At 42.3% G+C, this 25,544-nt stretch overlaps 1 protein-coding gene across 2 annotated transcripts in view; it reads left to right on the top strand.

Moving 5' to 3' along the window:
• The window catches only part of GNAO1 (G protein subunit alpha o1), a 364,707-nt gene that overhangs the window by 279,573 nt on the left and 59,590 nt on the right, over nt 1-25,544 (top strand). For both annotated transcript variants that reach the window (XM_077455095.1, XM_077455104.1), the window contains exons 5-6: nt 2,017-2,145; nt 11,714-11,843. In XM_077455095.1, the coding sequence (XP_077311221.1) occupies nt 2,017-2,145; nt 11,714-11,843 (259 nt within the window). The remainder of the gene's footprint in view (nt 1-2,016; nt 2,146-11,713; nt 11,844-25,544) is intronic.

Below are 25,544 nucleotides of genomic sequence, written 5' to 3'. Positions count from 1 at the left end.
TGTGTACGCGGCCTTACCCATTGGAGAACCAGTCTATGGTAGATTTGGCTAACTGTGGTGATGGCCAGATTTGACTAATGTAGGCAGTTAGAACAGGTGCTTACAGTGTAAATAAGTTACAGTGTAAATAGGCGTGAACTATGTCTGCATGTGCTAGAGCAGCCTACATTCAACTGAAACTTAAATCACGATAATTTAGTCTCCAGACAGAACTTGACTCTTATCATCGGTCATCATAAAAAAACGGTAAATAACCTTGTTCAACAGGTAACAGGCTCATGAACTTTATACCCCTGTATAATAAACTATGGCAGGAACTGTTACCCTAACAGACATATGAGCATTCAGAAAAAATAAAGGGTGTGATTCCTGCTAGGTAGTATTTAAGAAATGTTCTTAGAAGCACAAAGTGCATAGTCTGCCATTTTTATGCTAGGCTATGTTCAGTTCACATGATGATCACTTACAAAGTGTATAGATAGCTGGTGCATTAGAATATACATTTTATGGAATGATTTAGCTGACTGCACTTTTCAGTGTCCGAGTGATCCTGGCATTATTTTTGAGAACTTGATTCTTTGTGGTCTCTGTGTTTCTTAAAAGCTGAACTCCATACAACCCCCTAAATACCTATATGAAATGCATATATTATATGGGAGGAGTTTTTCCTGCCAAAGGATTTAATTCTGTCCATCCTGCCCTGAAATCTACACATCTCTACCACTTAGTTTTTATGGACCTTGCATTGTACACTGGTCCAAATCATTTGGTGGAAGGGAGATTATGGCATGGGTTTGTTTTTCAGGGGTTGGGCTTGTCCCCATGGGTTCCAGTAAAGGGAACTCTTAAGGCATCAGCATACCAAGACATTTGGGACACTTTCATGCTCCCAATTTTGTAGTAACAGTTTGGGGATGGCCCCTTCCTGTTCCAACATGACTGTGCACCAGTGCTCAAAGCAAGGTCCATAAAGACATGGATGAGCGAGTTTGGAGTGGAGGAACTTGACTGGCCTGCACAGTCCTGACCTCAACCCGATAGAACACCTTTGGGCTGAATTAGATCGGAGACTGCGACCTAGACTTTCTCCTCCAACATCAGTGCCTGACCTCACAAATGTGCTTCTGGAAGGATGGTCAAACATCTCCAAAGACACACTCCTAAACCTTGTGGACAGCTTTCCCAGAATAGTTGAAGCTGTTATAGCTGCAAAGGGTGGTCCAACTTAATATTGAACCCTACGGACTAAGACTGGGATGCCATTAAAGTTCATGTGTGTGTAAAGGCAGACATAATATAGTGTATGTACTGTAGTACATCTGACTGGTGGTAATGCTCAATCTCCTCTTATTCTGAGCTGGGTAGCAAGGCGCCCAAAAAACAGGGACTGCAAGAGGCTGCTACGAAGTCAAATTTAGGTACTTGGCACCACTTGTATTACAAAATAATATTTTAATGATTTAATAATGACTACAGTTTAGCTTTATTATCCAGGTATGACTGAGACTTAGACAGGAGTAGTAACACTAGACCTGGCTTTTACTATGGTGCTGCTATAGGGAACAAAATAGTTTTAATGCAGAGTTGCATTCAGACTGGAAAAGAACAAACCTTTGCCTTTCTAATTCACTAAAATTGTAATCATTGGATTATTTAGCCTAATACTTTAATTTTATGGTGAATTTGATATCCTTTCCTCTAGGGATGTGCTGATGTTAAATTAAAAGCTAAATGAGGTCACTTCATAATGGACATTCCTTTATTTAACTATTAGTGAAATGTGACGCTTGCACACTGTCATTTGCCTTTTTTTATTTTATTTTTTATTTTTTTTTCATTAAACGCTATTACACAAACCTGAAGCAGCTAAAAAGAGTGTCTTTGCTTGTCCAAACCGGTTGGGCTATGAAAAGTAAAATTGGACTTTTATTTTTTTATTTTTTCGTTATTACATGTTGCTGTGCTTTGCCCTGTCTTTCTTTTATATATTAATGGAAATATCTGTTTTCCTTATAGCTACCTAGACAGCTTAGATCGGATTGGAGCACCAGATTACCAACCTACAGAACAGGATATCCTGCGGACCAGAGTGAAGACCACTGGCATTGTAGAAACTCATTTCACCTTCAAGAACCTCCATTTCAGGTTGGTGTAATATCTGGCCTTTCACACATTGTGTTAATCACCCATTTTATGGTTACAGGAGGTGCCACAAACTAGAGTTTGGAGAGACTGGACTGAATAGGTGCAGTTTGCTGGGTTCAGACACATTTGCTTGTAGCTTCTTTTGTGTGCTGCCCATTGTAATAGTCCGAAACGCACCTTAATTTATAGGTACCTGATTCCTTAAACGTTTTTACCCCAGCTATTCACAACTTCATCTCTGTTGTATTAAGAACCATCACTATTGGATGATTGAGCCTCCTTGATTAGAATGAATGCTGTATTTTGCCTTTTTTTTTTTTTTTTGCCTCGCGCATACATGTTGTTGCACAGGTTTACAAGCTGTAAAACATGCTTTGCTGCGCAGTTGTAATTTTTTTTGTACACCAACATACATAGACAAAACAAATGCACCAGACCACACACGATAAGAAAAAATTGCGTTGTCTTGCAGTTTATTGCAAAATATAAGTCAGGTGCATTTTTGGTATGTGGTCGCATGTTTAGCAAACCCATTGAAAATGTTTAAATACCATAGAACACGTGTCGACATACACAAAAATACAAAGTCCAGAAAGTGCAACACCACTCAGACTGTGAATAAAGATTTCCTCTTGGGTGCTGGCCCTGGCTCACCACAGTTAATAGTAATTGAAGAAAAGGAAAATTAGGTTGCACACCATGGAAGGAAGAACTTCTGTAGAATAGTTACTTTATTGTCAAAGTGCCAAAGACGTAGACAGGACGTTCCCCTGCACCTGTGGTGCCTATGAATGCTCTGTCAGTGGTCCTTGAGGCCTTTGTTGCCAGGGTGGAAGCAGCGTGCGAGCGCAAGGGGGTTAAAAAAAAAAACCCTCTCCCCACCGTCTTCTGGGGAAAGCTCTGGTTCACACTCGCGCCCCGCTGTGACAGGCGGCCCTTGTTCTGATTCATCAGAGGATGCGGACCAAGACTGTTCGGACAGTGAGGATGACTCCGTGTCTGGGTCAGCGCAGGAAAAGGCGCTTGTATGGGGCACCTATTACAGCGGTGCGGGATACCCTAAAAATGGAGGATACGGCGGGGGCATCTACAGAGGTGTCGGTCCTTTTCGGGTCTCACAAGCTGGCCCAAATGGCTAAGGTGTTTCCGTACCCAACTTATTTTGAGAAGTTTATTTACAAGGAGTGGAGAAAAACGCAGCAGGCATTTTCAGTCCCGAAACGCATGGCAGTGCGTTACCTGTTTGAGGAGAGTCTCCTGAAGAAATGGACATCTCCTCCAAATTTTGACCCCCCCCCCACCCCCCCCCTCCCGGTATCCAGGTTAAATAAGGTAGCCACGATTCCGGAGGAACCCTTTGAGAAAGTCACGAGGGAGTGACGCAACGCGTCAGGGAAGGAGCTGTGGTGCTACACGTGTCACTTCCGGTCGCGGCCGAGACCGGAAGTTCAAATGATTTGACGTTATTCGCTGTTCTTATCCTTTATGTAAGTGATTACTTATTTTATTAAAACTGTTTTGTGAATTACTACACATGAGAGCCCTCCCTGTCCTTTATTTCATACTCTCCATACCGCACACTGTACTGAGAGATAACGGAGGAGTCTGGGAAAGGAATGTGCAGCTGTGTATTACCTGCTGGAAGGAAGAGAAAGGAATAGCTTTTGGGCTGTATTCAGAGTCTGCTTACTAAGCTTTTGAGGTGAGAGGCTGGGGGAAACGTTTTGGTGCACCTGTTTTGGCACTGAAGTCGTTTGCTGGAGTATCACGGGCTTGGAAATCACGTTACTTGCATGGACTTGATTGTATATTCACAAAGTAATTCTATGGACTTCTAATTAAGTCGGCACGTTACATTGTTTTTTGTATTTATGTGCACCTTTATTCTTTGATTTTTAGTCACGTTCTAATATTTTCTGATTATTCATTTATTTATTCATGATGTTTCTATATACGCACTAGTTCTAGTGTTTTGTGGTATATTGCTTTTATTGCACACTGGATCACTGAGTGAGGTGGATTCACTTTTGTCACTGGTTATGTATTTAGTGTTTTTGTAATATTATATTATAGTTTGCTGGCAGCGCCGCATTAATTATTCACACCGATTCCGGCGGAAGGGACTCCTGCTTTCAAGGACCCTGCCAACAGAAGGGCCGAGGCAGTTGCCCGATCCATGTTTACGGTGGAGGGGTCAGCATTGTGGCCAGTATTGACCACGGCCCTGGTGTCGCAGACGCTTACTGAATGGGCTAAATTGTTGCACCGTGAGTTGGAGAAGCAATAGGCTTCCTTGGTCTGTGTGGAGCTGGCTGACCAGTTGGTTCAGGGCCTTAAGTATGTCTGTGATGCAGCCTTAGATACTGCCCCCTTGCTCTCTAGAGCCTTAGTATCGGCAGTAGTGCCACATCGCCTGATTTGGCTGAAATGCTGGTCTGCAGAACCAGGCATCTAAGAAAGCACTGGCGGACTTGCTTTTCCATGGAGAGAGGCTATTTGGAGCCTCGCTGGATGACATTATTAAGAATGTTACTGGGGGTAAGAGTACATTGCTCCCACAGTCCAGAAAAGGGAAGGAGCCACACCAAAGGCAAGGGGCCCTCCTTTTCAGCTCAGAAGCAGATTTTTCGTCCACCTGGGTCGGCAGGAAGCGTTCCCAGTCCGACTAGGTGCCTGCTGAGGGACAAAAGCGTCCCTGGTTTCGCAAGCCAAACAGGACTGCGAGCAAATTTGTTACCGCATGAAGGTTTGCCATTGCCCGACTCTCGGGTGGGGGGTCATCTTCGGGAGTTTTCAGCCTGGTGGACCTCCCTACTTTCTGACCAGTGGGTCTGCGAACTGGTTTCCTCAGGGTACAAGAAGTAATTTTTTTTTTTTCTTGTCCGCCAAACATATTTTTTCCCTCCAACCTTCATCTTCTTCCGGCTCATCGGAAGGCCCTGTTCAGGGCAGTACAGGACCTGCTGCTACGTGGGGTGATAGTACCTGTACTGATGCCGGAAAGGTTTCAGGGATTCTACTCCAATCTGTTTGTAGTCCCAAAGAAGGAGGTGGTCTGTCCAGTCCTGAACCTCAAGGCCCTCAACAGCTTTGTGAAGGTACAAAGGTTGAGAGTGGAATCCAGTCGCTCAGTGGTCGCTGCGCTCCATCCCTGGACATCAAGGACGCATACTTGCATGTCCCTATATGCAACAAGCATCAGAAGTTTCTGCGATTTGCGGTCGGGAACGAGCACTACCATTTTGTAGCTCTCCCTTTTGGCCTGGCGTCAGCGCCGAGGGTCTTCACCAAGGTGCTAGCCCCAATTTTGGCCTTGCTAAGGCAGCAGGGGATTGCAATCGTGGGTTACCTGGATGACTTCCTGAGGGCAGCTTCTGCCTCAGAATTAACGGAGGATGTGGCAATCACCATGCAAACTCTTCGGGAGTTTGGTTGGGTACTGAACCTACAGAAGTCGGTGTTGGTGCCGACTCGATGCCTGGAGTACTTGGGCCTGTTTCTGGACTCTTCGGAGGCAAGAGTCTTTCTTCCTTCGGACAAGCGGCAGACTCTTTAAGCTGCAGTGAAGTTGTTTGTGTCCCGCAGGTGGTCCTCGCTGTGTTTTTGCATGCGAGTCCTGGGTCTCATGGTAGCCACTTTTGAGGCGGTACCGTATGCTCAATTCCACACTCGAGTCTTGCAAAAGGAGAGCCTGTCCAAATGGCGCAAATCTCTTGTCCCTGGATTGTCAAATTCGAGTGAGCCAGTCAGGGACTCCCTGCTCTGGTGGCTGAGGTCGCCAGCTCTTCGGTCCGGGAAGCCGTTCCTTCCTCTTCATTGTACTGTGATCACAGCGAACGCTAGCCTGACCGGTTGGGGGGAGTTTCGGGCGTACAGTCAGCCCAGGGTCACTGGACCCAGGAAGAATCCCGTCTGCCGATCAACGCGCTGGAAATTCGGTCAATCGGGCAGTTTCTCTCCACATGGTCACAGAGGCTGCAGGGGCGTCCGTTCAGGATCCAGTCAGACAACGTCACGGCGGTGGCGTATCTCAACCATTAAGGAGGAACAAGGAGCTTGGCTGCAGCACTGGAGGTCACTCACATCCTGCGGTGGACAGAGTGGCGCGTGCCGGCTCTGTCGGCCGTGTACATTCCTGGCGTAGAAAACTGCCAAGCGGACTACCATGTCGTCAGATGCTGGACCAAGGGGAAGGGTCGCTACATCCGGATGTATTTCGGCTCCTTTGACTAAGGTGGGGCACGCCAGATGTGGATCTCCTGGCTTCTCAACTCAATCGGAAGGTACAGAGGTTCGTGGCCAGGTCAAAGGATCCCTGGGCAGACGCGGCAGAGGCGTTGGAGGCTCCACAGGGGCATTATCGGCCGATTTTATGCTTTTTCCCCACGCAAACTTCTACCAAGTCTGCCTCGCAGAGTGGAGGCAGGTAATTCTGATTGGCCTCAGCGTCCATGGTACGCCAACATAGTATGAATGGTGGCGGATTTTCCTTGGCGACTGCCGATGCGAGAGGACCTTCTGTCGGATGGTCCAATACTTCATCCTGCTTTACCGTCACTGGCTTTAACGACATGGCTGTTGAAAGCCAGGTGCTAAGGGACCAAGGTCTGTCAGATTTGGTATTATCCACTGTGTTGAGGGCACGGAAGTAATCTTCTCAGAAGATTTATCATCATACATGGAAGGCCTACATCGCCATGTGCAAGGAGATGGGGTGGCGTCCGCGTACATAACCTCGATTTCCAGGATTCTGCTGTTTTTGCAGCGAGGAGTGGATCAGAAACTTGCCTTAAGCACAAGGGGCAGGTGTCAGCTTTGGCTGTCCTTTTTTTTTTTTTTTCAACGTCCCTTTGCGACGCATTCATTGGTGAGTACGTTTGTTCAGGGGGTTCGACATGTGACCCCTCCGGTTCAACCACCGCTACCTACGTGGGATTTAAATCTGGTGCTCTCGGTGCTTCAAAAACCGCCATTTGAAAACATTTGGGAGATCCCCTTGTTTACACTCTCTCAGAAAGTAGTCTTTCTAGTGGCCATTACATCTGCCAGGAGGGTATCTGAGTTGGCGGCCTTGTCTTGCAAGTCTCCTTACTTGATCCTCCACAAGGATAAGGCGGTGCTGCGTCCACAGCCTTTGTTTCTTTCAAAGGTTGTTTCGGCCTTTTATCTAAATGAGGACATTGTGCTTCCGTTCTTATGTCATCGGCCGTCACACTCCAAAGAGGTGGCTTTGCATTCCTTGGACGTGGTCCGTGCTCTGCAGGTGTATCTGTCTGCAACGGCTCCTTTTCAGAGGTCGGACTCGCTGTTTGTATCGGTGGCTGGTCCGAAGAAGGGACTGGCCGTCTCATCGGCCACCATCTCTCAGTGGATCAGACAGATTGTAGTTCAGGCTTATGTCATAAGGGGACGTCTGCCCCCCTTTCCTGCCACAGCACATTCTACCAGGGCAATTGGTGCTTCTTGGGCTTTCCGACATCAAGCATCTGTTTCTCAGGTATGTAAGGTGGTGACCTGGTCGTCACAAAATTTTACAAGGTTGACGTGAGCGCATCTTCGGATGCTTGCTTCAGCCTCAAGGTTTTGCAGGCAGCTGTTTAAGGTTGCAACTCCTCAGTTGGGGAGCTCTGGTTGTTATGGGTGGAGTTATTGTTTGCTGTTCCCACCCCTCGTTTCTTTGACACTGCTTGGGGACATCCCTAAGGTCAAGATGAGATGCTGTGTCCATCAATAAACAAAAGAGAAAATAGGATTTTTGTACTCACCGTAAAATCCTTTTCTCTGATGTGCATTGATGGACACAGCACCCACCCCTCCTATTTATATTTGTACTGCTTTTGACGAACTGAGCTGCTGGATGCAGTGTGAGGGTTTATAGCCAGTAGGACTGCCCCCTGGGCCGTACTGTGCAAGTGTTGCTGTTTTTAACACTTTCTGCCTAGTCCTCTCCTTAAGGGGCGATATAACCCTAAGGTCAAGATGAGATGCTGTGTCCGTCAATGAACTTCAGAGAAAAGGATTTTACGGTGAGTACAAATCTTATTTTTTTTTTTTGCTTAGAATAAAAAGATCATGATTCTCGCAACGTAAAATCTTACACATTATACAAAAAAAATTGGGCTAACTTTACTGGTCAGTTTTTTTTGTTGTTGTTTTCTTTTTGTTTTTTTAATTCATTAAAGTAATTTTTTTTCCCAAGAAATTGGATTTGAAAGACCGTTGCACAGATACAGTGTGACATAAAATATTGCAACCACCACCATTTTATTCTCTAGGGTCTCTACTAAAAAATTATAAATATAATGTTTGGGGGTTCGAAGTAATTTTCTAGCAAAAAAAAGGATTTTAACTTGAAACGAACAAATGTCAGAAATATGTTTTAAGTGGGTAAACTTTCCTCACTTACACACAGGTCTGTTTCATTGACAAATTGTTACAATGTTTAGCTTTAAGTTTCGCTGCTAAAGAATGTTGTGATTCTTGGCAGACTGCTCAGATTTTCTCTTCCTTTCTTTTGATGGCTGTGGCTTCAGAAGAGCAAAGAGAATTCTTTGCATACCAAGAATTGTGAAACTTTTTTCAAGATTTCAACGGGAAAAAAAAACGCAATAACGATTCTTGACGATTAATCATGCAGCTCTAATGTATCCCCTAGTGTTCTAAGGTCTCCTGAAGAACCGACATGCCACAAAATGTGTTGGGCCTGTTGGGATCTCTTTCCACTCCCTATAAAAACGGAACCTCCTGTCATCGAGGACCACTGTGTTCTACCTTTGTTATATATTGATTTTACTATATGAACATAATGCATTGAATTATATGGGGGTCTGGTCTGTTGGACAAATTTGAAGCTTGATATAGGGGAATTGTAAACACATATTTTACTATCTGATTTTATCTTGTTTAAATGTTTTGTACACCATAAAATGTTGCTTTTTTAATATTTGTGGATGTAACTTCATTCCTGAATTCCTGCATTCACAATCGGCAGTTTGAAATCACTGCGATTCTGCTGTTGATTTCAAATCTTGTCAAAACACGCACCCCAAACATGTTTCAGTTTTGCCATAATTGTGGCACAAAGCTCATTGCCCAAAAAGGTGCATGAGCGTCTTTTGCACAACAAATATGCATAGGGCAGTCAAAGTGAATGGGCTGCTCTATGCGTGACATGTGGAATCGCATGAAAATCAAGCGCACAAAATCGCCAAACTTGTTATTTTTTGTGAAAAATGCTGCTAATGTCTGTGGGTACCCTTAATTATAGAATAACTACTTCGTTTTAGAAGTAGTTTAAATTCATCTTACCCTTCAAATGCCATCTAGATGACAAGCAACCAACGAGCCTAAAAAGAATTAGAATTGGCATCTGACATTTTTAAACTTCTTAATTTCAGACTAATCTCTCCAACCTCAACCCCCTTCCTCCCTCCCCTCTTTATCATGTAAAAGCTTTCATGTTTATCTAATTGCAAATGGTACCAATGGGGTGAATGTCACTTTGCTTAAATTGCCATTGAGGAAGAAAGAAGCAGAGTTGTTCTTTTAAGGTCAACATACATTTAGAGCATGTATGATCTTACTGACAAATGCAGTATTTGCAGACAAGGAATAATATAATATAATATTTTTCTAGGGGATTTATCCTATCTGACATTGTTTTAAACTTCGTTAGCCAAGAGTAATCTCCTTTGATGGGCACATTACCTTATCTTAATGTTCTATAAAAATGTCCCCTAAATAATCTTCACTGGAGCACTTTGTACAAAAAAAGCCTTTACAGAATGGATTAATGTATCAAAGTTCTAGAGAGAACAAAGTATACATTGTGATTATTTCTCATCCTTCTGTATACACAATCAGCGCCTCCCTCTAGTGGTCAAAGTGAGACATGTAACCACTTCTATTTTAGTGTGCTTAGCAACTCACCCTTGCTGTATATAACATTTCAGAAAAAGCAGGAAAATGTATTTAGAATATAATTTTAATGCCCGGCAAAGCATTGCTTTATGTCGTGTGAATATGCTGATCTGTTGAATTTTCTAAAGGCCAACACGGTGATTACATGGATTACAAGGGGGGTCTCACAGCTGGATACACTCAGGTTAATGTAATATTAATTTAATGTATCAGAAGAATGAGATATGAGAGGGAAAAGTTGGGAGTTGAGCTGATTCTGGCAGAGTAATCTTACTGCTGGAGGTACTTTAAGATTTAAAGTGGACTTCTACTCTGATGTTTAAATGAAACCAATCAAGATTAGACATATGCCAAAATCTGGATATTCAATACTAATTATAACTGGGTGGGATAATTTCCCCATTATTTAGCTTTATAGCCAGGTCACACTAGTGTTTTTGTTGCTGGCAGCAGTTAAGAGGGTCACTAAAGATAAACTTACTTGCTCCTATTGTATCAGTCCCTTTCTGGTAAAGATGCTGCAGAATCTGCCGCCTAAGAGGAAACAGTGATGGAATGACACCATTCTGGTTGTCAGCAAGGGAGCAATGCAATAGGATCAGTTCTCTTATAGCTATCCTGGCGCTGGTGGCATGGACATAGTCTAAACTGACTTGTTGGGTCACCTGAGCCCTTGACAGCTGCTGCCTGTTACTTTCCCAGACTTAGTAGGTGGAAGACACTTTTTCTCTTTCTTCATTGACGGACACAGCTCCAGTAATCTTGACCGGGTTATTACGCCACCTTCAGGAGAATACTAGTCAGAGCATGTAATACATATTGACCCTCCCCTCCTAATGTTTTACGTTATACTGCTTGTTTGACGTACTGAGCTGCAGGAAGCAGGCTGAGGGGTTATTACCAGAGGGACTGTCCCCTGGGTGGAACTGTACAGTTCTGTTGTGTTTCACATGTATTACATGTTCTGCCTAGTCCTCTCCTGAAGGTGGCGTAATAACCCTACGGTCAAGATTACTGGAGCTGTGTCCATCAATGAACTTCAGAGAAAAGGAGTACAGTTTAGTAATCAGTTTAGGTGGCTTATGATCCTTTCATTGCCTAAGAAATGGAAGCAGCTTCTTTTTTTTTCCTGACTCCCTGTAAAACAATGTTGACAGCCTTGCAAGTGGTGGTTAAATAGAGAGTAATAGAAGGGCCAAAATGTACCTTTCCTGGAGAAAATGCTTTTTCCTGCTCCCTCCAGTGCTGGCCAAATGGCCAAAAACCTAGGCATTTGATCAACTGAACTGCTGAAAGAAAAAAATCGGAGTTTTGACTGCCCTCCCACCACTCCATAGAGAAATGACCAAGTAAGCAATATTGGTGGTAGGAACCTGGAGCATTATGTTTCATGCAAGGTACCGAATGTATTTCTGCCCTTTCATCAATGTTTGTCTGCTGGAACAAGGTTATTACTGTATGGTTACATTTCAGGTCCTCATTGAAGCTATTATGTGCATCAGTCATCCATAGGTGAATACTTATTTAAATTAGAATTAACTTATAATTATTTCACAACTAGAAATTATCAGTTATGAAAAGAAATACTGAAAAGTTATGTTATGTGCACATATTGTCTGTTGTCATCAAGAAGCTTTTCTTCGCTCAGGCTGTTTGATGTCGGGGGTCAGCGATCAGAGCGGAAGAAATGGATTCACTGTTTTGAAGATGTGACCGCCATCATTTTCTGTGTCGCTCTGAGTGGGTATGATCAAGTTCTTCATGAAGATGAGACTACGGTGAGTGTAACATCATTGACTGCCAATTGATAACATAAATATATATATATATATCTGCATTTCTAAGGTTATGATGATCAGCTGACTATAAATGGATAAAAGCACGTGTTCACTTGTGTTTGTATATCTTGGCAAATGTGGGATCACACTATAGATGTTCACACTTTGACATACCAGCATGATATTCTGTCTTAAGTTTATTTTCTTCCTGCTGATGTGTGATTTCAACCAGACTTACCGCTTGTGTAGGCCACCAATTGCCAGTGTCAAAATAGATGTCTCTCAGGCTGGAAAGCATTGGGTAGCGTCGTTTTATGTGGTAGGTATATGTTGTATCCTCATGGAAATGCTGTTGGTAACGTTACATTAAAATGGATATCCAGTTTGTCCAAGGCTCTGCCAACTTCCGTGGATCCTCACTATAAACAATGCAGGTACTGTATTGCCATGATTGATGTATAGGATTAAACTCTAGTCCTTTCATAGGTAACCTAAAACTGTATGCTGTTGCAGGTTGGGCCTCCTTCCCTTTTCTTTCCATGTTTATGATTTTGTCTTTGACATATGCTGGCTGGTAGGTGTATATACAGTAAGACTGAATAAATTACAGTAATGGTGTGGCAGTACGGTCTTCCAAAGTCTCTAATATGATTTTGAGTTTCTGAAGTTGACTTGGTAAGATTTATTTTGATCTATTGCTATGAAGTTTGACCTATTCAGATTGCTTGCTGAATCAGCATGAGATCTACAGTACATGTAAGTAAAGGAACTTCAACAGCAAAATCTCCATCAACTAGCACTATAGACAGAATGTATAGCTGTGGTTCTTGGCCCCAGGGGAAACGGTCTTCTGTGGAAAGAGGTGCTGGCATTTTCCCATCTTACCAAGAATTGTATTGACTTCACTATTGACTTTGTGGGTCCTGTCCAAGCTACTCATTGATCCTTCTCAGATTGTTTTTTTTTTTATTTATTTAATTTTTTTTTGGCTATATATTTAAAGAGTTTTGCATAGTACAGAATGAAACAGTACAAAATGATCTATTTTTTTTTACATGAACATGCATAATGTAAATGCTGTTTAATAATTCAGTAAATAAAGAATACGGTGTGAGCCAAGGCAAATACAGCCAGGTAAGGTGATAATTCTGAAATGGCAATAAGTTTTATCCGAATTGGTTAAACGATTTAGTGCCTTTACATTAATCACAATGTCTGTGGAGTACAATGTCAATGAGCAATATAGGCAAAATACAAATCTGTGTGTCACTCCTTTAATAGTCGACCACCCAGAGGCCTTATTAATCAAAAACATCTGAAGACTTGTTTTCAGCTAAATATAATAAGGGCTAGCCTTTGACATGCACAAACCGAGTAATTGCACAGCATACTATATCTTATGACACAGGAAACAACCCCCTTAATTCTATTTTTAATTCAGTCCCCAAACTTCTCCATGGTGACATACGGAAAAGATCTGAACAGCTCTGTGCAAAACCATGACACAGAGCAGGTATAACATGTTTGTTTAAAAAAAAATAACTTAACAATCACTTTAAGAGTATGACATGAGAACCGGTTTACAGACCTCCAAAGCTCATGCCGAAACCTCACAAGTGGATGACTTCATTATAATCAAACTAAACTCCAGACAGATATAAAAATTACAAATAAAGCGCTTTAATCATTAATGCATCATTACATTTATTTCTGTTTAAGTAAGCAGTATAATCACCTAAATTTGACCTGAAAGAAGTAGCATAAGAAGCTAGTTGGGTGGTGTTTGCTGCAAGGACCATGATGATGGAGGGATGGAGAGAGAGTAGAGTGACAAAGGAATAGGCTAAGCAGTCTGCTGCATCTCTCTTGCTGTCAGGTCACAGGCTGGAGATGGAACAAGTGTTACTGAACTGCAGAGTAAAATCTGGTCTCCTTACCTGTTAGACAAGGCTGTGCTGTGTGCCAGAGCTATGGAAATTCCAGAGCTGCATGAACAGGAATACAAATTCTTTTGGCAGGTGAAAGAGCTCTCATATCTATTTTATCTGTATATTTAATAGCTTGCAGTAAGGTTAGTTTTAAAAATGAAGTACAATCTCTGGAATTTTATAAACCTTTTTACGGCAGTAGTTTATCACTCTGGTCTGGTCATGTGATCTTGCTGCCTTATGTCAGCCAGCAGCAGCCGCAGGGGAGAGGAAGGGAGCGCCAACAACAGATGGGCCATAGGAGCATATGGGTGACCTAACCGCTCCCAAGTATTCCACACATTGAGCAGTCTTTCAGTAAGTGTATACATCTTTCATACACAGGTTTGTTAGTATAAGTGTTAGAAGACAGAGGAAGCACTTTGAGATTAGTTTGGATTTCGCCTCTGATCTAACATACTGAGAAATGTCAATGCTTAGAATAGGGCCTGTGTGTGCTGGGAAGCTGTCAAAAATTTGACAGCTTCACTCACTGGGCTCTAACTCTGACCCCATTCAGCTGCCAGCTGGGCATACTGATGTCATTACCTAAATATCTATGTTTAGGAAATGAGTCACATTGGAGGCAAACCTGATGAGGAACTAGTCTCCATGGCTGCAGTGCTTGTTGGTTGGGCAAAGCCTGGTGGAAAACTAAGAGACTGATTCCAAATGGCTATGGAATTCTGTTTATTGTTTTTTTGATCACTCATCAGGCTCTGCCAACCCCACTACAAAACGCCTGTGTGATGGGCCCAGTGGTTGGGGAGGGAGCTCAGTAATGCTGAGCTGCACCGAATTGGAGTGTCCTGTATGCAAACTCTGCCCTCTGTGCCTCCACCTCCTAATATGGATTTGCTTATTCAGGATCGGTACAGGAATTTGTCACAAACACAAATTTGGTGAGGAGGTATGAGGAATTTTACTAATCTCTTTATGAATTCCCCCAACGTATCCAAAACCATTATAGTTTTCCTTTCATTGCATTTTTTATACAGGGTACCTGTCACGGTTGTACCATTTTATGCTTTACCACAGTGGCACAAAGGTTTGTATTGACAGGCCCTCAATCTTTAACTCCCGACTTTAATACGTGGTAGTTTATTTTTCTGAATAAATGCACAAAAACTGGTCCAAACTCACTGTTCCATCACCCTTTGGGTAGACCTGATGCAGACAACACAGTACAGTTCTCTACTGTTGGACATTTATCTGATATACCTTCGCACATCTTAGTTCTGGACTCCAGTGTTTTCAGACTGAAATGTGTGTGTGCTTATGTACAGCCTGAGGAAACAGACTGTATGCCGACATCATCTGACTCATTTTCACAGGACATCCAGGCAACTTTCCATAACATAGCTCATCAAGTACAGTTATATTGTCTGCCGCACACATCTTATTCAATCTGAATCAATGCGTTGTCACGGCTGGATATATTTTCTCACAGCTGCAATAACATATTTCTTTTCCAATAAAAAGTGTGTATACGAAACATAGGTTGACACATGAGTACAATTGTCTCTCTTACATAGAAAAATAATGAAATGGGGAATACATTATATATACATGAAAGAAAAGAAAATTCAAATCAAATTTCCCCAATTTGGTTACAGACAAATCATCCTATGTGACTTCAAATGTTTAAACCAATGCATACAAAATCTGCAGGCAAACAAGGTAACAAATGGATGGGACCTTACTGGCCTGTCAGTATGTATGAAATATTATTTCCAATCCAATGTGTCAATCAGAGACAGAGCAAACATTCCCAGGTTGGGCAAACAGGAAGAATATCCCTGGACAGGGATCCCTTTCATCGCCTCGCCCCAGTACAAATCTCAGGTGCTATGTTACATGGGATGCTGCGAAGGAGCGGAAGGCAGAAGATGAATAAAAAGGAAGAAGATAAAGGGGATTGCATACCATATTTCAAAAGCATTTTGTGCTTCTATAGGAATACATTTGAATGTTTGAAAATGCACAACACTTAATTTGACATGTATTTAAAGGGTGTTAATCAGAGACATAATAAAACAGGAAGGGGCTTAAATCCAGAATATGAAAAGATGTGCAGAACAACTCATGAATGGGTTCTCATTAAAGTGGTTGTAAACCCTTACAACACACTTTAACCTACAGGTAAGCCTAGATTAAAGAGGAAGTAAACCCTGATGAGTTTACTTCCTCTTTTTTTCCCTGCAAAGGTAAAGCATAATGGACTACTATGCATCGCATAGCGGCGGCTCCATTCTTGGAACTGCCGCGTTCAGTGCGCCTGTGCGCCGCTGTCTACGGCACATTTGCCGTAGACAGTGGTGCCCGTTTTCGGGCAAATATCTCCTAAACCATATAGGTTTAGGAGATATTGCTTGGACCTACAGGTAAGCCTTAATCTAGTCTTACCTGTAGGTCAAAGTGGTTTGTAAGGGTTTACAACCACTTTAAGGCTTACCTGTAGGTCCAAGAAATATCTCCTAAACCTATACGGTTTAGAAGATATTTGCCCGAATACAGGCACCGCTGTCTACGGCGCATGCGCCGTAGACAGCGGCGCGCAGGCGCACTGAGCGCGGCATTTCCAACGACGGAGCGCGGGAGTGACATCATCGCGGCTTCGCCGAATGACAGCGGCGTAGCTGCGAGACCCCACCGAGAAGATGGATGCGCCGGACTACAGGGGACAGCGGTGACTTCGCTGGCTCCTGTGTCAGGTAAGTGACACATAATGGACTACTATGCGATGCCTTTGCAGAGGACGAAAGAGGAAGTAAACTCATCAGGGTTTACTTCCTCTTTAATACTACATGTTGAATTACATTTTTAATCACAATGGTGAGAATAGGCTCCTAAAGTGGTTGTAAAGGCTCACGTTTTTTTTACCTTCATGCATTCCAATATTTACCTGAGCCCCATCTAATGTACATGAGAGCAGCAGCTCTCCTGGGTCTCTTCCCCCTCATTGGCCTAGGCAGGCATCAATCACAGTCAGTGGGCCAATGAGAGGAGGCCAGGAGAGGGTTGAGTCTGGGCCACACTCCATGTTTGAATGGACACACAGAGCAGCTTGCTATGGGGTACTCGGCAGGAGGGGAGGATCCAGAAGAAAAGAACCACTGCACAGAGCTAGTAAGTATGACATGTTTGTTGTTTTATTTTTTTTAATCTGCCTTCAGTATCACTTTAAAGAGCAACTGTACTTTGACATTAAAGTCCAACTTTGGAAACCCAAAAAATGATTCCTTGCACTGGGGCTGTGTCTGTACTGCAGTGGTTAATAGCTTGTTTTGTCAAGGAGATAAGCTTTTTTTACTTACCTGAAGCTCCGCTTCCCTGGCTGGAGGTGCTCCCCCACATTTCAGTGATGTGTTCCCCTAGACCAGTGGTTTCCAAAATGCTGCCAGAACACTGATTGTTGCCCTTTGCTTGCCTTTATCCAGCCCTTACGGCACTATTCCCCCTATCCCCCCCCCTTTTTTTTGATAAGACAGTATTCCTCCCTTTCACACCAAAGATGGAGAACTATTCATCCCAATGATATCGTAGATGGGGCACTATTCCTTCCACTGACACAATAGATGTGGCCCTATTCCTTCCACTGACGCCATAGAGGGGGCACTATTCCTTCAACAATAATTAAGATCCCATCCAAATAACCCCAGGTTGTTGCCAACATCCCAAATATAGATAACCATAGAACAAAGGTACACACAGTGACTTTAACGGCAATGGAGTACATATATTACAAAATTTTATTGAGTATTATTAGAACGGTGCATACATCACCTTACGATAAAATGGTTACAAAGCTGATTGAAAAGTAATTTGTTTGAAAAGTGATGCATTTCAGGACCTGTGAAGAGTCTTTTCCTCAGGGGCATGCTATAAAGAGTTTATTAGACAATACTCTAGAATAAAACACAGCAAACATTAATAATCATATTACAAAAACATCATGGGAGCATCATAGGGAGTGGACTTAGATAGACGCATACCAATTCAGCACAGCTTTCAACTTATTTGTCAGATAAGAGGATTAAAAATAAACCAGCAGCAACAGATAGCGCCATCCAAATCACCATCCCTTTTGTGAATATTCAAATAGCGACATCAAAGCCTTTGTCTTCCTCAAATGGGCCCCATGAAGCAAGTCTAGTAGTAGTAACAATTATATCCACTATATAATCCACTCGTACGCTGACGACATGCAACTTTATTTCCGTATCACTGGACAAAGATCACCACCAACAACTAGAAAATTGCCTCAATTCAATAGAAGACTGGATGACCACCAATTCCCTCAAACTCAACGAATCAAAGACAGAGCTTCTTATCCTACACCCAAATCAGAATTCCGTAACCAAAACCTCCTGGACACCACCCGCCGTCTTTGGGCAGACCATCTCCCCTAAGACCAAGGCCAAGAGTCTTAAGCCTCATACACACGATAGGACTTTGTACAAACTTTCCCTTGGATTTTTGTACAAAGGGCGTCAGCCCTGAACTTGTATTGCATACACACAGCAGGACTTTTTCAGCCAACTTTCACCAAATCATGTGTTTTTTCTGCTCTTTACTGCCACCTTTGGTCAACTTCTGTATTGTCTGATCTTTTGCATTGGTTCTGAGCATGCCTGTTTGTACTTTGTACAAAAGTCCTGTGGTTTTCTGTACACACGATCAGACTTTGCTCCATCAGACTTTTGTTGCCAGAAAGTTTGTCCCTTCGCACAGCCAACAAAAGTCTGATGAAAACCAAAAAAGTTTGTCCGATGGAGCGTACACACGGTCGGATGTTGCTCCAAAACAGCTAATTTGCATGTTTGTTGTCAAAAAGTCTGATCGTGTGTATGGGCCTTATGGGTTATTTTGGACTCACAAATGTCAATGGATGCACAAATGGGAGCAGTAGTCAGTGGATCTCACCATCTGCTACGCAGACTCATCCCTTTTATCCCAAAGAATGACAAAGCAGTGGTAGTTGGAACAATCAATAATTCACTACTGGACTACACAAACTCGCTTTACATAGGATTACCACAATATCAACTTGCGCGATTACAACTTATCAAAAACACGGCGGCAAGGCTGATAACGGGGGGAAAAAAACTGGGAATCAATCTCTCCTTCCCTGAGGAGCCTACATTGGCTAACCGTAAAGAATCGGATCACATTCAAGACCCTCTGCCTTACCCACAAATGCGTGCATAGAGATGCTCCTCAATACCTAGCTGAGAAAATAAATCGTTACACACCAAACCGCAGTCTTCGATCAGCGAACAAAAACCTCCTCCTCATGCCCAAATCCCGGTACAAATCTAAGGGGGATCGGAGATTCGCTGTCCAAGGACCTTGGCTATGGAATGCTCTACCAACCTACATCTGCCTGGAAGAAAACCACCTGGCCTTTAGGAAAAAACTCAAGACCTTCCTCCTCTAGCTGATGATCAAAGCTCTTCACAGCGCCTTGAAGCGATTCAGTTTATGGGTCTTGTTATTTCAGTAAAAGACTTTTGGTCCTTGTACATAGCTTCCCCTATATCATAGGGTTGCAATCTGTGTCCGGATCATAGCTCTTTATATATCCATGCAAGGTATGAATACAGCAATATACCATAAATAGTCCACATCATGTTGATTCCATATAATATGGGAACATTAGATGGTTTGTATTTATATAGTTTCCAAAGGGGGACCTGTGCTAATAGATACTGCCTACTAACCTTTTATACACAAAGAAGACTTTAGTGTGTGGTAGCCCACAGACTCCGCCATCCCATCTCCTCCTAGGCTACCACACAGGAAGTCTTCTTTGTGTATAAAGGTTAGTAGGCAGTATCTAATTATTCCCTACATATACCTTCTGGTGCATAATGAAATAATTACTGTTTGCAAGACCTTTTGTGGGAAACATACCTCTTTGTCATTTGCCCTGCATATAATTGTTACTACTGCTAGACTTGCTTTATGGGACCCATTTGAGGAAGACAAATGCTTTGTCGCTGTTTCAATATTCCCAAAAGGGACAGTGATTTGGATGGCGCTATTTGTTGCTGCTGGTTTATTTTTAGTCCTCTTATCTTACAAATTTGAAAGCTGTGCTCAATTGGTATGTGTATAAGTCCACTCCCTACGATGCTTCCATGATGTTTTTGTAATATGATTCTTAATGTTTGCTGTGTTTTATTCTAGAGTATTGTCTAGTGAACTCTTTATGGAATGTCCCTGAGCAAAGGACTCTTCACAGGTCCTGAAACACGTCGGGAAAATATCAGGAGACAATTAATTTTCAATCGGCTTTGTTACTATTTCAATGTATGGTGATGTATGCCCCGACTTTTTAATAATACTCAATACAATTTTATAATCAATATATGTACTCAGTTGCTCTTAAAGTCACCATGTGTACATTTGGGGGGGTACCTTTTTGTTTTATGGTATTCCTTCCAGTGAGACCATAGATGGGACACTATTCCCCCCACTGACACCATAGATGGAGCACTATTCCCCCCACTGACCCAATAGATGGAGCACTATTCCCCCCACTGACACCATAGATGGGACACTATTCCCCCCACTGACACCATAGATGGGGCACTATTCCCCCCCCCCACTGACACCATAGATGGGGCACTATTCCCCCCCCCACTGACACCATAGATGGGGCACTATTCCCCCCCCCCACTGACACCATAGATGGGGCACTATTCCCCCCCCCCCACTGACACCATAGATGGGGCACTATCCCCCCCCCCCACTGACACCATAGATGGGGCACTATCCCCCCCCCCCCCCCACTGACACAAATAATGGGGCATTAGCTTTCCCACTAATACCAATGATTGGGTACTGTTCTCACTGATACCAATGATGGTGCACTATTCCTCTCACTGACACCAACAATGGAGATTTTTGTTCCCATTAATACCAATACCTCTTACTGCCCACAGACATTATGTAATTAATTTACCCCCACTGACCACCATAACTGAGGCCTTTTCTACTCCCACTGACCACAGTTCGGACCTCTTGAAGGGTGTAGAACAGTAAACTGGCCCTTTGCTTAGAAAGTTTGCTTTTATGATAAAATGCTTTTCGGGTCAGGTTGGGTTGCTTCTGACTTGCTTGTAACTTGTTTTCTGCTTTCCTTTCTTTACCCCCTTTTGTTTGCATTCATGTTGTGTGCAGGAAAACATTTCAGATGCAGTGGAATGTGATAATGCTGTATTTACCAGTACCCAAATGAAGCAAATTGGACCTAGTTTAAAATTAAGACATTGCATTCTAGCTCCTTCTAAACATATGCCATAGGGTAAGAAAAACAACCCAAGCATACAAACCTTTATTAATGATATACCATTATTGAGTGATGTGTTTAGCGTCTATAACATGACTCTAAAAGTCCTGCTGCCAACTTTATAATGGAGACACAAGACATTGAAAAATAAGGCAGGTAATGTGTCAAGCCTGTATATCGCTATCATTGGTGTTTATTATCTGTTAAGTGGGTTAATCAAGCTTTCAAGTTTTTAACTGAATAATGGTTATCCTTGGTGGGTGATTACATTTACAACATTATTCTCTGTAGAGGCACTTCCTAGAACTTGTGTTTTCAGATGTTCTTGACATTAAAGGGTTTGCACCATGTGTATATTTGGGGGTATTGTAGGTCATAACAGCATCATATTTTATAGCTTTTCTACTGAAGTATGCCTTTATCTAACGCTAATCAGAGTGACCTCATTTTAAATTATCCCTTGGATAAATGCCTGCCTTTTATCTAACAGCTGAAGAAAAATATATTTGCCAATATATGTTGCTAAAGTAAAGAATATTGCAAAATGTAAAATATTTCAATGGAGAAGGACATGGAGCTATGATCTTTGTATCCGTGCTGGTAATCTGCTGCATTACATAATGTTAAAACTGAATTCCAGACAAAGCACTAAATATGTAGTTCAAATGCCTATATGTGACTAGGCTTGCTTTCCAGAGGATTTGCATTTCTGGCCTTCCAGTCCAGAGAATTCCAGAACATTGCCAGAGAGAGTATCCCTGGACAGTGTAGGACATCCCTATCCCTGGACAGTGTAGGAAAAGCAAGTAACTGATGAGGTCACTTACCTACTCCTGCCTCCAGTTAGCATGTTTCTTAGAACATGTGAATGCAGAATACTTGAATTGGCCCCAATGGCTCATGTCCATCTCCCAGTCTTTGTGCTGCTTTACAGGGGATTGCTTATCCACTTAAGCCCCGAACCATTTGGCTGGCAAAAGACCAGAAAGTTTTTTGCGATTCGGCACTACATCGTCAAAAACTTCCTTTTTTTTTCCCCACAAATAGAGCTTTCTTTTGGTGGTATTTGATCAACTCTGCGGTTTTTATTTTTTGTGCTATAAACAAAAAAATAGCGACAATTTTGAAAAGCTTTTTTTTTCGTTTTCACTATAATAAATATCCCCAAAAATATATAAAAACATTTTTTCTTTCCTCAGTTTAGGCCGATATGTATTCTTCTACATATTTTTGGTAAACAAAATCGTGATAAGCGTTTGATTTCTTTGTGCAAAAGTTATAGCGTCTACAAAATAGGTTTTATGGCATTTTTACAAATTTTTTTTTTTTATATATATGCTAGTAATGGCAGGATCAGCGATTTTTATCATGACTGCAACATTATGGCGGACAGGTCGGACACTTTTTGCGCTATTTTGGAATCATTCACATTTGTACAGCGATCAGTGTGATTAAAAATGCATTGATTACTGTGTAAATGTGACTTGCAGTGAATAAGGTTAACCACTAGGTGGCGCTGTAGGGGTTAAGTGTGTCCGGGGGAGTGATCCTAACTGAGGGGGAGGGGGCAATGTGTGACACGACACTGATCAGCGCTCCCGATTACAGGGAGCGGTGATCAGTGTTCTGTCATTAGGCCGAAAGGGGAAATGCCTGTTTACATCAGCATTTCCTCGTTCTTCCTGTCCGTGAGATGATCGCGGGTATCCCCACGGACATCGGTTGCGGTGCATGCAAACCGCTCCTTAAAGGGCAACGTACAGGTATGTTAATCTGCCTATACGTGCCCTTCTGCCAACATATATAGGCGTGAGCCAGTAGGCAAGCGGTTAAATTGAGTCAAATTCAGGTACGTATACTAGTTAAATTTAAAATACATTTCATAATTTTTAATAGGTGCATTAAAGCTCAACTATAAGAATTAGAATAAATCTACCCTTGCAGTGGGCTCCCTTCCACAGTGCAAGAATTATATTTTGGTTATGTGTAGGCGGTAGAGGAACATCGGAACTTTCCGTATCCTCAACTCTGGCCAGCTCCAGCGCTGTCCTCTTCTTGAAGATCTGGCCTGTAAACGGTCCCTCAGCAGCATCACATACATTGACAGGCTATTACCCGCAATGAGTAAGCACGATTAGTGTGAAACACATCTGCTGTGTATCCTGTCGGTTCTGTGTCATGCTTTTTTATTCATGGACTTCTAAATAAACTTATTTTTTATTTTGGATGTGCCGCCCATTCTTCTCTTTATTGCAGGGCTATTACCCTATGTTGTACGTGGTGGAGTTTTGGGGGGAGGGGGGGGGGGGACACCGCAAGGCTAGATTATGTTGTGGAGTTGTGCTTTAATTTATGTTTTTGTTAATATCTGCCTAAAGTTCAGCTTTAAATGGACGTCCAGATAAGAGCTGAATAACTTATCGACAAAATCGATTATGAAAATAGTTGTCAACTATTTTCATAATCGATTAGTTGGTCAGCCGTTTTAGTTGGCCTGCATACAGAATCCATTATTTGTTTACCTATCCGTATGCACAGTGCAGCACCTTACACCATCAATACATGTCAGTAAGTGCCTGAGAACTTGTGATTGTGTAAGGAGCAAGGATGGGCTCCGGCGTGTTCCCACACCCCACGTGCAGAGCCCCGACAGGAAGTCGGTACTTCGCTAATCACAGGCAGTGAGACATTGTCCCGATGCGTGGCTGCAGAGATCGGGAAATGACTCGTATATGTATTATATTCAAATGTTTACAATCACTAAAGGTTCAGTACAGGGAAGATCCGCATATGAACCCAGAGAAGCTGGAGGCTGATAGACTGGAGGTAATATAAGGCATTACAATTAGGTTTAAAGTAAAAGTTTACCAGTATTGTGCATTATATATACAATGATTATATCCATACAAAAGTCTCCGCATTTACTCCTAGATATAAAAGATTTATATTCCTACTTCTGGATATATTATTATACATATGATAGTTTTATGATGTGTAATATATATTACTTTCACTGTATAAATTATCCCCTTATAGTAGTGATTATCTGTCGTTTTTGTACCATAAAGAGCTATTTTTTTTGTTTTTGTACCTCATCATGTGCACCAACATCTAATAGTATACAGTGCCTTGCAAAAGTATTCACCCCCTCGGCTTTTGTTACATTATAGCCTTTAGTTCAATGTTTTTTTTAATCTGAATTCTATGTGATGGATCGGAAGGCAATAGTCTAAGTTGGTGAAGTAAAATTGGAAAAACATATACATAAAACTATTTTTCAGTGTGTGCAATCTAAGTGTCACATGATCAGTCATTACATATACACACCTTTTTGAAAGGCCCAAGAAGCTGCAACACATAATCAAGAGGCACCACTAACCAAACACTGCCATGAAGACCAAGGAACTATCCAAACAAGTAAGGGACAATGTTGTTGAGAAGTACAAGTCAGGGTTAGGTTATAAAAAATACCCAAATCTTTGATCCCTAGGAGCACCATCAAATCTATCATAACTAAATGGAAAGAACATGGCACAACAGCAAACCTGCCAAGAGACAGCCGTACACCAAAACTCACGGACCGGGCAAGGAGGGCATTAATCAGAGTCAGCACAGAGACCTAAGGTAACCCTGGAGGAGCTGCAGAGTTCCACCACAGAGACTGGTGTATCTGTACAATAGGTCAACAATAAGCTGTATGTAGCCCATAGAGTTGGGCTTTATGGCAGAGTGGCCAGAAGAAACCCATTACTTTCAGCAAAAAACAAAATGGCACGTTCCGACTTTGCGAAAAGGCATGTGGGAGACTCCCAAAATGTATGGAGGAAGGTGCTCTGGTCTGTTGAGACTAAAATTTAACTTTTTGACCATCAAAGAAAATGCTATATCTGGTGCAAACCCAACACATCACATCACCCAAAGAACACCATCCCCACAGTGAAACATGGTGGTGGCAGCATCCTGCTGTGGGGATGTTTTTCAGCAGTCTGGACTTGGAAACTGGTCAGAGCTGAGGGAAAGATGGATGGTGTTAAATACAGGGATATTCTTGAGCAAAACCTGTACCATTCTGTGTGATTTGAGGCTAGGACTAAGGTTCACCTTCCAGCAGGACAATGACCCCAAACACACTACTAAAGAAACACTTGAATGGTTTAAGGGGAAACATGTAAATATGTTGGAATGGCCTAGTGAAAGCCCAGACCTCAATCCAATAGAAAATCTGTGGTCAGACTTAGATTGCTGTTCACACGCAAACCATCCAACTTGAAGGAGCTGGAGCAGTTTTGCAAGGAGGAATGTGCAAAAATCCCAGTGGTAAGATGTGGCAAGCTCATAGAGACTTATCCAAAGTGACTTGAAGCTGTGATATCCACAAAAGGTGGCTCTACAGAGTATTGACTTTAGTTATGCACATTGATTTTTTTTTCTGTTATG

The sequence above is a fragment of the Lithobates pipiens genome, unplaced genomic scaffold, assembly GCF_037356315.1.
Source record: "Lithobates pipiens isolate NorthernLeopardFrog02 unplaced genomic scaffold, aLitPip1_a1.2 Scaffold_10, whole genome shotgun sequence".
NCBI classification, from domain to species: Eukaryota; Metazoa; Chordata; class Amphibia; order Anura; family Ranidae; genus Lithobates; species Lithobates pipiens.
Note: the sequence above shows the minus strand (reverse complement) of the source record. Positions and strands in the feature narration are given on the sequence as shown.